Here is a 17,997-nt window from a genome sequence, read left to right on the forward strand (position 1 = left end):
GAAATGAGCTTCTTCAAGAATGGTAGTTTCTGCTAGGAATATGCATTATTATTGCTTACTGGAAAGTGGGAGACAAGAAAGCCATGTTAGTCAACATCCAATTCACACTCCTCAATGAGGATACAGGAAATAGGAGTACCCCTTGGTACTCCAAGACTAACCATGTGCCACTGCCCTAAGGTTGTAGCTTCCCTGTAAGAGAGGCTTAACAACTTCAGCCAAATCAAGGATGGTATTTGCCAAGAGAAATGAGGGAAATAGCTTAGCATTAGCTCACTTGTAATAGCTGCAGCTCTGACGAGTATATGCCCTAGTTGCTATTACTACCACCACACAAGAGTGGCAGTACACAGTGATATAAGGTGGGCCCTAGAGCTAGACCACTGGGATCATATCCTGGTTCTGCCACTGGGTAACCTCTCAGTGCCTCGGTCTTCTCATCTGTAAAATCGTAGTATCTACCTTTTTTTAAGGGTGCCGGGAAGAGTCAAAGAGATAACTCATGCAGTTTGTTTGGAATAGTGGTTGGTACCCAGTAAGTACTTAGTAACTGTTGATATCCAGCACTGCTCTAGAGATTTTGAGGGGAAAAGTGTGGTGACTATAAATTCTTGGACTTTAACAAGACCTGAATGGGGAAGCTGACTACAGAACAATATATATCAAAAAAGAATAGCTCAAATTCTGTGAAATAGTAAAACATGGAGTAAAACTATATAGTACTCTTATTTCAACCAAGAACAACAGCATCAAGCAAATATTCATTAATAAAAGCAACTCAATTGTTACAATAATATAACCTGAATACTATTATCTTAAGTAAAGTTCATCTAAAGCCTTTGAACAATGTTTGTCTGCTTGTTTGTTTGTTTTAGGTGAGCTCCACACTGGGGCTTGAAGCCACAACCCCACAATTAAGACCTGAGCTGAGATCAAGATTCGGATGTTTACCCAACAGAGCCACCCAGGCGCCCCCCCCATCCAAAGCTCTTTGAATCTTTATTTCATTCAGTACAAAATTAAGCTGAATTTTTATTTAATAAAACCTAGTTTTTATAGGAAACTAAAATTATGTTAAATCCAACGTTTACATGAATGGACCCTTGAAGGCATTATGCTAAGTGAAATAAGTCAGACAAAGACAAATACTATATGATCTCACTTCTATGTGGAATCTAAAACAAAACAAAGCAAAAATTACCAAACTCATAGAAAAAGAGATCAGACTTGTGGTTACCAGAGGCAAAGGGTTGTGGGGCGGGGGGTGGCGAGGAAAAACTGGAGGAAGGTGGTCAAAAGGTACAAACTTGCAGTTTTAAGATAATTAAGTACTAGGGGTGTCATGTACAACAAGATGACTACAGCTAACACTGTTGTATGGTATGTAGCAAAGTTGTTAAGAGAGTAGATCCTATGAGTTCTCATCACAAGGAGAAAATTTTTGTCCTTTTTTTCCTTCTTTCTCTCTTTTTCTTTTATTGTATCTATATAAGAAGATGCATGTTAGCTGAACCTATTGTGGTAATCATTTCACAATATAATATAAATCAAACCATCACACTGTATGCCTTAAACTTACACTGTGAAATATGTCAATTATTTCTCAATAAAACTGGAGTAAAAAAAGTTTTGCCTGGGCCTAAGCACCCATTAATAAAGGCCTTACATTTTACAACACAGTACATGATTATTAGCAAAGGGCAAATACTTACAGAAATAGTGAAAGGGGTGAGCTTTTTCTTATTAATGGCTCTTTCATCAATTGTGTCTGGTTCAGATAAGTTGATCATTTTGCTATAGAGAAAATGGCAGTAATTAAGCTTACGACTCCCAGTTTAAGATAATTTAAGTTAAATTATTTAAGACTTTTTAGTTTGTTTTTGCAAGTAGACAAAATAGTTAAATTTTGAAAAGTAATAACAATCCGTTTCTTTAAAATATACTGTGATTCATGTCAGGGACTTACTTTTTAAAATCTAAGAAATATTCTGTAACCTAAAACAAATCCTTCACTCACTGCAATAGTAATCTTAGCACTTCCTCCTAATTTTTTTTTTAAATTGTCTTGCATTTTCTTTATGTGAGTCTCTATTTCATTTACTGATCATCAACATTCAGCAGTCTGAAATGTAAAACAAATTCTTAAGAAGCCAAGTTTCATAAAGTGGTATCAACAGTGTCAAAATTACTGTTGTTGCAGAAAGAGCCAGAGACATGGCCTAAAATTTCAGTAACTCAAACATTTTAAGAGAAATTAATATAAAATTTATCTCTAGATTTTAGAATATATTTTATATTTTAAAATAAAGATAGAAAAATACCCATTCAATTCATAATAGGAATTTACTCTGAAGGTCAGAGAAAGAGATTAGAACTGTAGGTAGAAGTCAAGGTATATTTTATATGTTACTTAAAAACTAATATCCTGTACTTGTGCGTAGGTTGGAGTGGTTTTTTTTTTCTTTTTAAGTAAAAACACAGAAGAAAAAGACTGAAAGAAACATGCCAGAATATTAATAATAGCTAACTATGGGTGATAAGAATATCTGTGATACTTACTCTTCTTTGTAAGTTTTCTGTATTTTTATAAACTTAAAAAAAAAAAAACACCTGCTTTGTACAAAGAAGTATGCTGGGACTATAGTACACACAACAAAGATATGCCCCTAGAGAGTTTACAGACTAGTGAGCAGAAACATACTGCAAAGAGCCAAGGACATGACAAGACTGACTTAAAACATTAATTTCATTTAACCAAAATGAGATCTATCTTTCTTTTACATTTCCTCGTGTCCCTGTCCCAGGCAATAATTCTTTACTAAAAATGAAAAAAAAGAAACCTTGTGAACATTTTTAAATACATCAAAGGAATAACTCAAAACTATCCTGGCCTCAGTAAGGAAATAGAAAAGGCATCAGAAAACTAAGAAATTGCATTTGAAGAAAAATTTTGAAAAGCATCTGGTACTTAATTTTCCATGCGATATAAATTCTTCAATATCTACATAGCTACTTGTTCGCTGAGTTGTAGTTTTTACTGAATGCTCATCAATGGGGAAAGGAAGAACATATCTCCCTTAACCTAATGTTCAACTCACCAAAGAAGGATGCCATCTGCAAGTGATTTGAAAAGGCTGCCATCATTGGGATTCATGGGTAGGAGATGCTTACAATCAGGGTCATCCTCCAGGGCTTTGTTGATCCAGTTAACAAAAGCCACTTTTTCTTCCTCTGAAAACAGAAAATCTTAGTCAGCAAACCAAATTTCACAAATTTTACAAATGAATGGCATCTTAGACTTGATGAAATATCAGTCTTAGTGAATGAATCGATGACTGAAAGATCAAATTTAGATTGGCAGGTTACCTGCATAAGAATGCTGTGTGCCCTCACTGGAAATGGATGAAGTTCCTCCAATAGCAGTAATTCCTTCTCTCTTGTTAATTGTTTTGCGGAATGTCCTGCTGATGTCTTTGCTTTTTAACTCTTGCATCAGCTGGAATGGAATATAAGTAAAATTGAGCCTTGATCAGACAATCAAAAAACCTTGCAGTGTGAAGGATAATTGTTTAGACTTCTTTATTTATTTGGAATGACATCAAAATAAATCCCAATCAGGTATTCTCACCCTTATTGGTTGTGTACACAGATACCTCTCATATCATCTTACCCAGAGCACAAAATGTATAAACGTCTGCACCCCAAACACTAGAAGAAATTTTGTTATAATTAAGCTTAAATTGAATACTAAATTGAATACACTGAAATTATTCTCCTGTGCTTGCCACAGCCTTTTGTTGTGTCTTTTGAAAACTAAAGAATAACTAACTACATGATAAAGATTTTTAAATGCTTTAATGAAGATATTTGCCTGTCTGAACATTGCGAAGTTAAAATCAGTAAGTCAGATACTGTAGGAAATTAGAGAGGCTTGGAGAAATGCCCTCTCCCAATCACTCTCATGATTGGCTAGACTGAATTTAATCAGTACTCCAAGCAGCAGCCAGAGTGAGATTTTAAAAAATCTGAATCTGATCATGTCACTTCACACTCTCTTCTTCCTACATCACTGGCTTCCTATTGCTCTTATGATAAAAATGAAAATCCTACAAGATCCTGCATGACCTGACCCCAACTTCCTTCCCTAGCTGCATTCCATTCCCTTACCATCTTGCCCTACCCACACTCAGCTTTTTTCCAAGTGCTTGAGAGTATCTACCATCCCTAAAGCCACACAGAGCCTCCACACAGGCTGTCACGTCCCCGGCCTCGCACATCATTCATTTTCCCCACTCAGCCCCTTAGATCTGTTTAACATCTTTCTTCGGATCTCAGCTCAGTCTTCATAGCTCCCAGGACACATTCCCTGAGTCCCTGGGTTCTCCGGCCTCACCACCAAGTCCTATTTCCATATGACACATACAGTCCTGGTGGCGGCGTAGGAAGAAGTGCTCAGCCGGCAATGGCAATGTGGTCAAGTCATCTCTCTTGGCCCAAGAGTTTGAAATACATGATATTCAAGATTCAGTTCTACAAGCTATTTTTCTTCTGTTGGTTGAGTCATGTATTACTTTTCATCTTGTTCAGTTCCCTGAGCCTTGAGGTACTTTAGTAATGACAATGCTATCATAGCTAGCACCAACAGCTACCTGGTGGCATTTGCTGAAATTAAAGGTATAACTTATCACAAGGAAATAACCAGCTTCTAGAAGTACAGCTTCCATACCTTAGCTATGTCAGTCACAAAAAATATTCCATTTCTCAAGACCAAGTACTGAGACATTAAAACATTCTGTATACGGATAGTCAATAAGCACCAAACTCAACTCTAGTTTTACCAGCACGTGAGCTATTACTGTCAAAACCTGACTTTTAACAATTTGAGAATGATTTTTCCCTTTCTTTTATGAATTATTTGTAGACACTATGTTGTTACCATCATCATCATCATCATCACCATCATCACCATCATTACAAAGCAGTGCTTTTTTCTGGTCTCTGCAGCCAGATTTAACCAAAGAGAGCAATGACAGTACTAAAATTCTGCTCAAAGCTAAAAGATCAGTAACCAGGAGAGGATGGGATTACTTACTGACACAAACTCTTGAAAACTGATTTTGCCATCTTTGTTGTTGTCAGTAACTGCTATAATTTTCTCCACAATCTCGCGCACCTTGTATCCAGGCAGAGGAAGGCTCGCTTCCTTAAACAGGTCCTGAAGTTCATAGTCACTAACATACCCACTGTTGTCAATATCTGTAAAGATAAATTATGAGCTGTCAAATATCATTCGCACTCTTCATTAGAGGTGTGCACCCAGAAGGCCTAGTGGGAGATTCACAGGCAGGTAGAACCTTTCAGGTTTGTTCCGCAAGTTGCAGTCACCTCTTCTCCTGTATCTGAACTGTACAAGGCAGTCTATACACTTTGTCAAAAAACTCATATTTAAATGGACTTTATCCACACAGATTTAGGACTCCATGCGTATTTTAAGTACATAGTATGAACACTGCTCTGACAGATGAAAAACCCAGGCTTAGCACACAACTAAATTTCAAAGAACTAAACATGGACAGGTCTCAGATAGCTAGAGGCTACACAACACAGTCAACACAAAACAAGGCAACACAAAACAGTCCTGCCCAGAGTTGGCAACAGAACTTTGGATTGTTTGGTTAGTTGCCTGGATCCACCTTGTTATATAGGCTTTCTTGGCTCATCTGCTAATAGTTGCTTTGTTTCCTCTATTTCACTTTTTCCTCTTGATGAAAGAGCCATCCTCACTATAACTCAATTAATGATAAAGACAGAAACTTTTCTTTTAAACTCTCATACACAAGTTTTAGAATTAACACTGTTTAGAATAATTAAAAGTTTCTCAACTAGAATCTACCAATAACTAAAATATTGCTATAATCTCAAAAGTCAGCTAGGAACCTTGATATTGCAATAATAATATTATTTTCTTTGAACTTAGAGCAAAATATCATTATTTAATATATCACAAGTTCAGAACTGTTTCCTATAATTCTGAAATAGGCAAATAAACTAGCTGGCTTACTTCTTTACCAGCACCGTGGCAGAGGGTATTTAAAAATAAACAAGATTGAGGGGTGCCTGGGTGGCTCAGTTGGTTAAGTGTCCAACTCTTGATTCTGGCTCAGGTCATAATCTCTAGGTCATGAGACTGAGCCCCGAATCTGGCTCCTCGCTGAGCGTGGAGCTTGCTTAAGATGCTCTCTCTCCCTCTCCCTCTGTCCATCTCCCCCACCCTCGCATGCAAGATTGAGGAAAGTTGTTTACCTGCTAACCGTCATGCTATACTAACAAGAATACTTAGGAGCTGGGAGTCTGAAGATGGATAGGTCTGTGTGCTTAAATCCCAGCTCCATCCCTATGGCCTCTGTGGTTTGGGTATGATGTGACAAGAAATAATAGATACCATTTAATAAGCACATATTCTGTGCCACATGATTTGTTAAGAACTTATCTAGTGAAATCCTATAACAACCTTGAGGTAGTAGATAATATTATTCTAATTTTAAAGATGAGGAAATCAAGGCTTAGGTTAAATTATCATAAAGACTAGAGTTTAAAAAGAAATAAGACTTTCCTATAATTCAACAACATCAAAAACAAACAACTTATGATTAAAAAGTGGGCAGAAGAAATAGACACTGAACAGTCATAAATGAAGAGACACTTTTCCAAAGAAGTTATCCAACTGTCCAATACACATATGAAAAGATGCTCAACATCACAAAACATTAGGGAAATGCGGATCAAAACCACAATGAGATACCACTTCACACTCATGAGGATGGCTATTACAAAAAAAATTTTTTTTAACAGAAAATAGCAAGTGTTGACAAGGATTTGAAGAAATTGAAACCCTTATGCACTGCTGATGGGACTGTAAAATGTGCAGCCACCACAGAAAAGAGCACGATGGTTCCTCAAAAGATTAAACACAGAATTACCATATTATCCAGCAATACCACTTCTGAATATATACACAAAATAACTGAAAGCAGAAATGTGAAAAGATATTTGTACACTCATGTTCACAGCAACATTATTCACAATAGCAAAAAGGTAGAAACAACTTAGGTGTCCTTTGACAGATGAATGGATAAACAAAATGTGATGTAGACATAAAACAGAATGTTATAAAAGATGAGGAGTTGGTATTTAATGGGTTTGGGAAGATGAAAAAGTTCTAGAGATAGTGGTATGGTTGCATAACAACATGACTGTAAGTAACACCACTGAACTGTATACTTAAAAGTTATTAAAATGGTAAGTTTTGTTACGCCTATTTTACCAAAATTTATAAAGAAATAAAAAAGAAAGAAGACAAATATTCTAACCTGCCATGTCTCCCTTGAGACCCAAAAAAACATCTCATGTAGTAAGGTTGGATGGGCATGTCCCTCTGCCCCTTAGAAAAGTTGTTTGGTAGAAATTATCAGAGAGAAAACTGAGTTCATAAGTAGCAATTTATCTTGTCAGTAAAGCTAGTACATATTGTGCTCGTGTTAGCACTGTCCTCACAGAGAGCAAATTATCCGGCTGTCAGATTTGTTCCATCGATGAATTATTTATTCAAAATATCATTAAATAAATATTGCAGGATTATATGTCCGTGAGTCATAAAGAGTAAAGCTACACAAAGAAAAGGGATTACTAATTCATTCACATTTCACTAAGACTTAGGTAGCACTACTGTTCAAGCTACCAAACTGCACTATAAAATAAGAGCAATAGCAAACTCAGAGATAACATTTTTATTACTTCCTCTGTTTCAATGCTCAAAATGAGCAGACCAGTCCAATAATTGCCCAATTGGTGTCTTGAAGAGACTCTGGGCACTGCATACAATACTCCATGAAATTTATTATTAATAATAATCTTCTAGAAATCGTATCATATTCATGCAATGCTCTACTGACAAACATACCATCCTCAAAATAATGAAAAGATCAGAATTAAGGCCTTCACTATGAGCCTAATTCAGCCACCCTGTAGACTGTATTTGGAAGGTTTGAGTTACTCTGGGGATGGCTGTGCAGGGAGAGGTGGAAGGGCCCAGGGATTTGTACACCTCACTTTACTTCACAGCAATATTTGTAAGTTATGAGCTTCCTGGCAGCTTTACTTTTTTTTTTTTTGGAGAGCTTTCTTTTTTAAACAAAAATCTTTCTTTTTTCCCCCCCCCTCGGTCTCTAAAATTCATTCTGCACTACATTTCATCTACATGAATTTTAGTGATTATTCACGAGGTTTGTGAGAAATCTAGGCCCGGGACCAACTGTGATCATTACATATCCTCCCTGGTCTACCATCTGACTGTTTCTCATGGACTGCTCTTCTGTACCAGAGAAGGAGCCTACTGTGGGAGGGGCAGGGGTGGTGGTGTCACCATCCCAGTGTCCTTTCACTGTGCTCACCTTTCACTTGCATGCTTTTGCAGACTAGAGCAAAAGACATTATTTATATTCCTGTTTGCCACAGGTTTCCTAGGAACAAAGTACGGAAGAATCGCAATCCAACAGAGTATGAGGGGATGTTTTGGGAAGAAAAATACAAAGCTGTCAAATGATAATGTCATAAAGACAAAATACCATTCAGCTTTAAAAAGTGAAAGAAGAAAAATAGGATATGCAGCCTTTAAAAACAACCCCAACATTTTTTAAAATTATGCATGAGGGAGAAGGAAATTAAGACATATGGCCTTTAAAAACAATATTCAGATTTTAAAATATTCTGCATGAAATAAAGTGTTATTGTTAGTGACAAACACATGAAGTCCAGAGTTCAGTTTATAAACAAGGAAGTGTTTCTGTATTTTCTCTCTGTAATGAGGATATCATGTTAAGCATATGCAGTTACACTGTCATTCATTAACCTGCATTACTCTTGGCAAAGAAATTATCAAAGAATTCAAAGTCCAATTCTCCTAGAAATTTAAGCCAGCCTTAGTTTATCTTTCAGAAAGAAAGAAAGAATCCAGGGAAACCTAGGGGGGGGGGGGGGGGGGGGGGAAGGAGGGGGAATAAAGCTAGGGGTAAATGGGTGGTAGTAAAACCAATAAAAGTTATTGTTCCATTCCTGGAAGTCTGATATCGAGCAGAATAGCAATGTCGTATTTAGGTTTTCTCGAGCATACCTATTTTATTAAATGCTTCTTGTAGCTCTTCCAGTTCCTCCCGTGAAATGACAGTGGTACTCTTTTCCATCTTTGGAGAAAAGACTACCTTCAGGTCTTTATATCTAGAAAAAGTAAAGTTATAAAAAGAACATTAGCCCTTTGGAAACATTTATCTAAGCAATACAGAGTACACAGGCAGTACACTATCTAGAAGAAAACACCTGAGAGGTCTGGATGACAAGGAACAAAGAGGAACAGACCCCCCTGGGAACACCACTTCCCAGCATAGGTGGGCCAGACAATAACAGAGTCAGGACAGGGAAGACACACCTATCTTCTACACCTTGTGCTTCTACAGGGCACAGACGTTTCTCAATAGCCTGTACAATTTTCATTTACATTTCACCCCACTATTTCAGTAAAATAAACATTTCGAGTTTGAGAGAAGTGTAGCATTTATAAATGTAAAGGAAGTGGTCAGAAAGTAAAATTTTAAGACATGACTAATGTCCAAAAAAGCAGCACATAATTTTTGAAATATAATTTATTCATTAAAATTTTTCACTGATCATTTAAAGATAACATACTAAATTGTGTGAAGCCCTCGAAGAGTGTTATGGCTCATGTGTCACTTGTGATCTGTATACCAACTTGCTTAGGAATTTTTGGTGTTTTTTCAAAATGACAGATTTCTGAATCTTACAGTTATTCTGGGGCCTGGTTCTAATCAAAGTATAATTAAATCTTTGGGGTTTTGGGGGGGGGTTTAATTTGTTTTTTAAAGATTTTATTTATTTATTTGACAGCGACATAGAGAGCACAAGTAGGCAGAGTGGCAGGGAGAGGGAGAAGCAGACTCCCCACTGAGCAAGGAGCCCAATGTGGGACTCGATTCCAGGACCCTGGGATTATAACCTGAGCCGAAGGCAGATGCTTAACCGACCAAGCCACTCAGGTGCCCCTAAATCTTTGGGTTTTAAAAAATATACCACTGCCCACTATTTAATCCTACTCTGTTCAAAAAAAGAATCTTAAGAGCTCAAGTAATAGAGCTGATAAAGGGGTAAATGGAATTCATCTTACTCTCCAGATGCAGTTTCTTCCATCTTAGCATTAAATAATAAAATTTTATCGAATTCTCACTTTTAGAATGTTTCACTATAGTTTAAACTATAGGCATACTTATTTTGTGTTGAAAGAGATTAAACAGATCTTTTAGAATTTTTAAGCATAATCCCCTAGTTCTGCAAAATGCTAATTCTGTCACAGCTGGCTTTGAATCTCTGTGGTTTTGGTCATCCTGCATATCCTTCCCATTATTCAAAATGGTTTCTACCACTTGCCTCAAGTTCTAAAAATAGTGATCCAAGGCTGCACCGGGGTGGTGGCTCAATTGGTTAAATAACTGCCTTAGGTTCAGGTCGTGTCCTGGGATCTCACTCTCACTTTCACTCTCAAATAAATAAATAAAATCCTTAAAAAAAAAAAAAAAAAACCACAATGATCCAACTTTCCCAACTGCAGTCCACAGAAAGGCTGCAAATTAATAGTCCTTGTGTTGACCTCATATTTGAAAGGGTAAATACACCTGGGGTTCTATTCTTTTTGCTCATGCTTATTTGAATTTATGTGATTAGTTAACTATATAAACTATTGTTATTTTCCCAGACAAAACCAGCAGTTAAACTTATTGAAAAACCAATTACCCATACAATATGTTTCTTATTTTTAAAGCTTTATTTTTTAAGTAATAAAGTTGCTTCAAGTCCTTTGGTATTTAAATGAAAGAAATAGAAAAATAAAGAGCTATCTTCAAGATACACTCTTAAGTGCTTGTTTCGCCAGCACTAAAATTGGAACCATACAGAGAAAATTAGTATGGACACTGTGCAAGGAACACACAAATTCATGAAGCATTCCATATTTTTTTTAAAAGAAAGATATAATCTTTTTTTTTTTTTTTTTTTTTTTTTTTTTTTTTTTTAAAGATTTTTTTTATTTATTTGAGACAGAGAGAATGAGATACAGAGAGCATGAGAGGGAGGAGGGTCAGAGGGAGAAGCAGACTCCCTGCCGAGCAGGGAGCCCGATGCGGGACTCGATCCAGGGACTCCAGGATCATGACCTGAGCCGAAGGCAGTCGCTTAACCGACTGAGCCACCCAGGCGCCCTATAATCTTTTTTTTTTTAAAGATTTTATTTATTTACTTGACAGAGAGAGAGAGAACAAGCAGAGGGAGCAGCAGAGGGAGAGGGAGAAGCAGGCTTCCTGCTGAGCAGGGAGCCCGATGCGGGGCTCTATCCCAGGACCCTGGGATCATGACCTGAACCGAAGGCAGACGCCCAACCAACCAAGCCATCTAGGCGTCCAGAAAGATATACTCTTAAAAGAACAAAGCAAGGTGCAGAAGAGTAAATATGGTGGGGGGATAGGAAGCTATATCAGTTATATGGTTATAAAACATTTCCAGAAGGATACCAAAAAAAGGTAACAGTGACTGACACTCTAGGGGAAATGGGAGATTGGCTGCAGAGTGGGAAAGGGGACTACTTTTCCTTATACATGTTTCCATTCATTTTTGTAGACTATAAGCCTGCCAAAACCAAAATAACTGAAAACAAGACAGGCAATTGTGATAAAACATTGGAAAAAATAAAATAAATACTAGTAGTCTGAAGGCACACATTATTGAATACTGATAATGCTAAGATTGATATGAACAGTATCTATATGTTACAATTTCAAATAAGAGCACCTATTTCCTTACAAAGCAAATACTATAATTAAAATAGTTAATTAAATGGGGCACCTGGGTGGCTTGGTCCATACAGCATGCAACCCTTTATTTCAGGGTTGTGGATTCAAGTAGAGATTACTTTGAAAATATATATATATATTTTTAAAGATTTTATTTATTTATTTGACAGAGAGAGACACAGCGAGAGAGGGAACACAAGCAGGGGGAGTGGGAGAGGGAGAAGCAGGCTCCCCGCAGAGCAGGGAGCCCGATGCGGGACTCGATCCCAGGACCCTGGGATCATGACCTGAGCTGAAGGCAGTCACTTAACCAACTGAGCCACCCAGGCACCCGAAAATTTATTTTTTTTACACAGATTTTATTTATTTGAGACAGAGAGAGGGAGTGAGAGCACAAGCAGGACAGAGGGAAAGGGAGAAGCTGACTCCCTGCCGAGTAGGGAGCCTGACACGGGGCACTATCCCAGGACCCTGGGATCATGACCTGAGCTGAAGGCAGACACTTAATGGACTGGGCCACCCAGGTGCCCCAATATATACATTTTAAAAGACATCTGCCTCGGGCGCCTGGGTGGCTCAGTTGGTTAAGCAACTGCCTTCGGCTCAGGTCATGATCCTGGAGTCCCGGGATCGAGTCCCGCATCGGGCTCCCTGCTCGGCGGGGAGCCTGCTTCTCCCTCTGACCCTCCCCCCTCTCGTGTACTCTCTCCCATTCTCGCTCTCGCAAATAAATAAATAAAATCTTTAAAAAAAAAGACATCTGCCTCTGTAAAATTCTTTGTAAAGTTTCGGGGGGGAAAATTCTAGCTAGATCAACTCATATTTATCAAGCACATAACTTGGCAGTCCTGAAACACTGCAGAATGCAGTTATTAGAATTCACTTTGTAATTTTAGAAATGAAGAACCCATCACTTAACCAGTATCCAACACCTGGCATTGAAGCATTCCTACCTGGATGCCTGAGATGGCTCGGAACAGCATAGTTTTTCAAAGTCAGTCCTGAAAAATGCAGCCTAGAGGGCAGCCAGGATCAGACCAGAGACCCACCAATGGGGCAGATTATGTTGAATTCTGTAGATAGATATACCTTCCCATAGATTTTGACGTGTACCATGTATTTCTTCAGTAATTCCAACACTGCTTTCCTCCTCTGCTTTTTTTTAGTCCATATAATTTTAAAAACTTTCTTTTACCAATTAAAACCTTTTTTATCCCCTCCCCTAATCCTCAAGGGTATCCTTTAGAAGGATCCCTTAGAAGGATTAGACATTTAGAAACTTGAGTATATTCTAAGGATGAACTCAATTTAGATGAAATTTGATCTGATCTTTTATCCTTCCTCAAATTTCTAACCTCCCTGAACCTTTAAAAGCTTTACCAGAATTAGTCTAAGCAGCCATTTACAATTTACAGGATCTAAAACTCCAGGATCTAGAACAGTTTCAGAGAAAAGGCATTAGGAACAACCCTGAGACCAACCAGCTTCTGATGCCTTTCAATCAACTGTAAAGCTTCCAAATGTGAGGGACCAAAGCTGTTTACATGGGCACCTTTGGCTTCTTAGCTATTCTGTTTTCTTTCCTCCCACTGTGGCCCTAGCCCTGGTCACCTGATATTCTGAGTTCTTTAGCCACTGACCCACTGAGGCAGCCGTCCCCTAGCTAGTCTATCCTCCAAAATTCCCTTCTTCCTTTACTTCCCCCTTCTCTAGTAATATAAAAAATAATGGCAAATATTTACTGAGGGCTTTCAATGGGCCCGGAACTATGCTAACCTCCTCACCCACAAGCTTACTATGTATTTATCTGTTCTACTGATGGAACAAGCATCCTCTCTTAAATGTAAATTAGAGGGCTGCAGAGATTACCTGCCTAAGGAAGGCAGACAAAATAAGGGATTCAAAATCAAATCTGTTTTAGTGCCTCCAAGCTCTTAAATTCTACGTGTAGTTAATTAACATCCCTATTCTCTGGCTGCAAGCATCACAGGTAGTTTTAAAGAAAAGTATGAGTGATTGATAAATCCTTACAGTGCTCAACAAATTTATATTTTAAGGGCATATTTATATTTTATTTTTTTAAAGATATACTTATTTATTCAGATAGAGAGTGTCCATGTGCGTGCAGAGAGGGAGGGGGAGAGGGAGAGGGAGAAACAGTCTTAAACAGACTCCACACTGAGTACAGAGCCTGACAGGGGCCTCGATCTCACGACCCTGAGATCACAACCTGAGCCAAAACCGAGAGTCCCATGCTTAACTGACTGCACAACCCAGGTAGCCTATAGGGCAAATTTATATTTTAAAGCAAATGCGGTGTTTTCTTTAGAATAACGGATGAATACATTATTATTTAATCAATAGAATATACATCATTAAATAAATGAACCACATCTGTTTCTTAAAAACACAGTAACTGGAAAAAGCAAAGTACTAGAGGATACATAGAGTATATGTACCAATTATTGTTAAGTTTTAAAAACACAAAATATTGTATATGTTGTATTTCTTGTGTATGTTGCCAAACATAGGTGCTAAAACTTAAAAACATACAGGAATGACATACAAATTCAGAATATTGGTTGTCCTATGGAGAGGGAGGCAAGGGGCACAGCTGGGGGCTGAAGCTCAATCTATTACATTTTTTAAGAGAAATTTGAAGCAATTATGGCAATTTTTTTTAAAGATTTTATTTATTTGAGAGAGAGAGAGAAACAGCATGAGAGGGGAGAGGGTCAGAAGGAGAAGCAGGCCCCCTGCTGAGCCGGGAGCCCGATGCGGGACTCGATCCCAGGACTCTGGGCCGAAGGCAGTCGCTTAACCAACTGAGCCACCCAGGCACCCCATGGCAAAATTTTTAACATCTGTTCAATCTGAGCATTAAGTATATGGATATTGGTTAAATTGTTCCTGTACTTTTCAGTATTTTTTGTTTTAAATATTTCATAATACAACTGTTTAAGTTTTAAACTCAGACAGTAAAAAATAATAAGTAAATAAAATAATAGAGCTAACATAAGAATATGTTTTGAACAGGAGAAAATTTCCCAAAGCCCCTCAGGATATAGGGAAAAATTTTTTTAAGTACTTCGATGTTGAACAATCAAATAGTTAATATTATTGTGGCAGAATAATTTATTGAAATATCAAATTGTGTTTATTTTCCACCTTCCCCCCTCCCCAGTCCCACTCCTCAACTAAAGTAATAACTACCTCTTGTTTTAGGAATGCTGGCAGCACAGAAAGCAAAACCAGCCTGGAATCTGTGGTTCCTTGAGTCCTTGGGTTGAAGTACAAACTTCCTTAGGGTTTACTTAGGCTGGGTGTGCTGCAAATGGGGCAGGAGCAGTAGGCCATCTCTGGGAAGCCACTAGATGAGGAAGACAGAGAGACAGAGAAATTATCCCGGTGCAGAAGGAGGAAAGTCTGGGATGCCATCAAGGAAGACTGCAGCCATAAGGGTGGCAAAGAGAGGGACAGACAAGGTGCAGCAGAATCTCTGCCAAAGGGATACACAGGGTAAGCAATGGGTGCTTCCCAGGTCAACACTGAGGACTAATGACCAAGGACAGAAGAGCTTCCTCCAAGCCTGTGGTCTGTTTAAGACCTCATACAGGGGCGCCTGGGTGGCTCAGTTCGTTGGGCGGCTGCCTTCGGCTCAGGTATGCATCCCGGAGTCCCTGGATCGAGTCCCGCATCAGGCTCCCTGCTCGGTGGGGAGTCTGCTTCTCCCTCTGACCCTACCCCCTCTTGTGCTCTCTCTTTCACTCTCTCTCTCTCTCAAATAAAATAAAATTTAAAAAAAAGACCTCATACAACAGAGCCTGAGGGGCAGATTCCAGATACCTGAGAAAGACCCGACTGCTCAGGCAGGATGAGGCATCACAGTCAAAATAAATTTGCCTTAAAGAACATAAATAGGGGCACCTGGGTGGCTCAGTCCTTAAGTGTCTGCTTTTGGCTCAGGTCATGATCCCGGGGTCCTGGGATCGAGCCCCGCATCGGGCTCCCTGCTCAGCAGGAAGCCTGCTTCTTCCTCTCTCACTCCCCCTGCCATGTTCCCTCTCTCGCTGTGTCTTTGTCAAACAAATAAATAAAATCTTAAAAAAAAAAATATATCTGACTTTTATGGGAAAAGCCTTGATAGTGTTTCTCTGGAGAACTGCCTAGGATCAGAGGTTCCAGAGCACCGCAGTATCTCTGGGAGTGGCGACTCTATGGTATCCTCTATCCTCCTCCCCTTCTTCATAAACTATTCTCTTATCTACCACCACAACTCTCCTCTTTTCCCGTTATGTCCTATTTTTAGCTCCCAATTACAAGCTTAAAGAACACAAGGTCACTGGAATAAAATCACTATGTGAAAAAATAAACAGCTAAGAAATATGAATTAAAGGGTTTTCTTTTTAGTTTAAAGGAAACCTAGAGAAAACTTTCATTTTTCTGTATTTTCAGCAATCTCTTTTCTCAACCATATTTCACAATAGGGAGTGGCATCACTCATTTTCCAAAAAGCAAACATTCACATTCCATATCAGCCTGTTACTTTATCAGATTTTCTCTAGTTAATTGGACTGTCTACAGATTCCCTAATATAAATATGAACTGGAAGACCACTGACTTTGTTAAATGTTAGACTCCTACTCTACATACCAGACTGACCCCTCTTTGGACAAAGCAGCTATTAAATGGGGACAACATAACTCAGATTTCTCCTGAGCATCCTTCTGCAAAGTAAAGTCAGAGGGGAGCTTGACCCACACCAGAATACCAGTGTAAAAGCATGTGGTGAGTCAACAAGTATTTTGAATTCAGAAATGGATTCAGACCAAAAAAAAAAAAAAAAGATTATATAGAAGGACTTAGAATAACTTTCTCAAGGAAAGACACCTTATTGAAATGGAAGCTGTGGGCACCAAAACTGACCTTCACTACTTAGTGTATGGGATTTGGTCACCCAAGCACAGAGGTTCAAATGTTACTTGATTTGTGCAACTGAATGAATGGCTGTGAAGAGTTAGAGTTGCTCACTGAATGGTTAATCAGCATGTAGGAAAAAACCTGGTCTCTTCTCACAAGGCCTTACACCAGACTTCTCTGCATCGACCCTAACCCCAAACAGTGCCAACTCTGGAAACCCCAACACATAAAGCTGTAGTAAGTGCAAAAAAAATCATTGCCCCTTTGTCAGCATGGCCACACTTGGTAATTTTTTAGTTGAGAAATAGGAAATTGCATTAAATGTATACATAAAAGATAGAAAGTAGAGTTTACTGATCCAAGTTTAGGTCAAGAGTATCCATAGAAGACTGATTGGGACCATTCAGGATGTGAAAGAAAGGGGAAGACTTAGTCCCTAGTATCTTCCTGAAGCCTCAAGCTCTCTCTAAATTCAACATCAAGTGAATACAACTAACTTGTAAGCGGAGGAAATTACAGTCTATCAAGTGGGAATCAGTTCTTCTTGGGACCTGCTAACCAATGATGCCCCATGGGCCCAAGCTCGGCACCACTTCTACCCAGCAGCCCATGAAAATTTTTCCTGGTCCCTGAAGTCCAGGAGGAGGAAGGAGGCTCTTACAGCTGACTTCCTAGCCTTTAGCCTTTTCCTGATGTGTCCAGGATGCCTGCCTGGTTCTGAAAGGGGAAGCTACTGCTGAGCTCCAGTGGGCTGTTGCCCACAGGAATCAGGCCAAAGGTTGCCAAATGTTCTGATTTTTAAAGAGAAACCAGAAACCCATATTTTTTTAAAAGATTTTATTTATTTATTTGAGAGAGAGCAAGCACAAGCAGGGGGAGAAGCAGAAGGAGAGAGAAAGGGAAAAGCAGTCTCTCCACTGAGCAGGGAGCCCAATGCAGGACTATTTCCCAGGCCCCCGAGATCACGACCTGAGAGCTGAAGGCAGACGTTTAATCAACTGAGCCACCCAGGCGCCCCAGAAATCCATATTTTTATGTGAAATTTTATTTTCAAATTTTGCATACAATTTGAATTCTTACAAAGCACCATGTGTGTCAGACTAGAACTCTGGTCTATTAATTTTGCTTCTACACCTCTCTAATTCCACATCACTTCACTTGGCCTTTC

The 17,997-nt window shown here is 38.7% G+C and overlaps 1 protein-coding gene and 1 pseudogene across 1 annotated transcript in view; one reads left to right on the forward strand and one right to left on the reverse strand.

Annotated features, from left to right (window-relative positions):
- PLS1 (plastin 1) overlaps nucleotides 1-17,997 on the reverse strand; it is a 107,794-nt gene that overhangs the window by 29,730 nt on the left and 60,067 nt on the right. Inside the window, exons 2-6 of the mRNA XM_021678729.1 lie at nucleotides 9,170-9,273; nucleotides 5,093-5,256; nucleotides 3,367-3,496; nucleotides 3,099-3,231; nucleotides 1,713-1,794 (exon numbers count right to left, since the gene is read on the reverse strand). Of these exons, the coding sequence (XP_021534404.1) occupies nucleotides 1,713-1,794; nucleotides 3,099-3,231; nucleotides 3,367-3,496; nucleotides 5,093-5,256; nucleotides 9,170-9,239 (579 nt within the window). The 5' untranslated portion in view covers nucleotides 9,240-9,273. The remainder of the gene's footprint in view (nucleotides 1-1,712; nucleotides 1,795-3,098; nucleotides 3,232-3,366; nucleotides 3,497-5,092; nucleotides 5,257-9,169; nucleotides 9,274-17,997) is intronic.
- LOC123326971 lies at nucleotides 10,983-11,079 on the forward strand (annotated as a pseudogene).

The sequence above is a fragment of the Neomonachus schauinslandi genome, chromosome 1, assembly GCF_002201575.2.
Source record: "Neomonachus schauinslandi chromosome 1, ASM220157v2, whole genome shotgun sequence".
NCBI classification, from domain to species: Eukaryota; Metazoa; Chordata; class Mammalia; order Carnivora; family Phocidae; genus Neomonachus; species Neomonachus schauinslandi.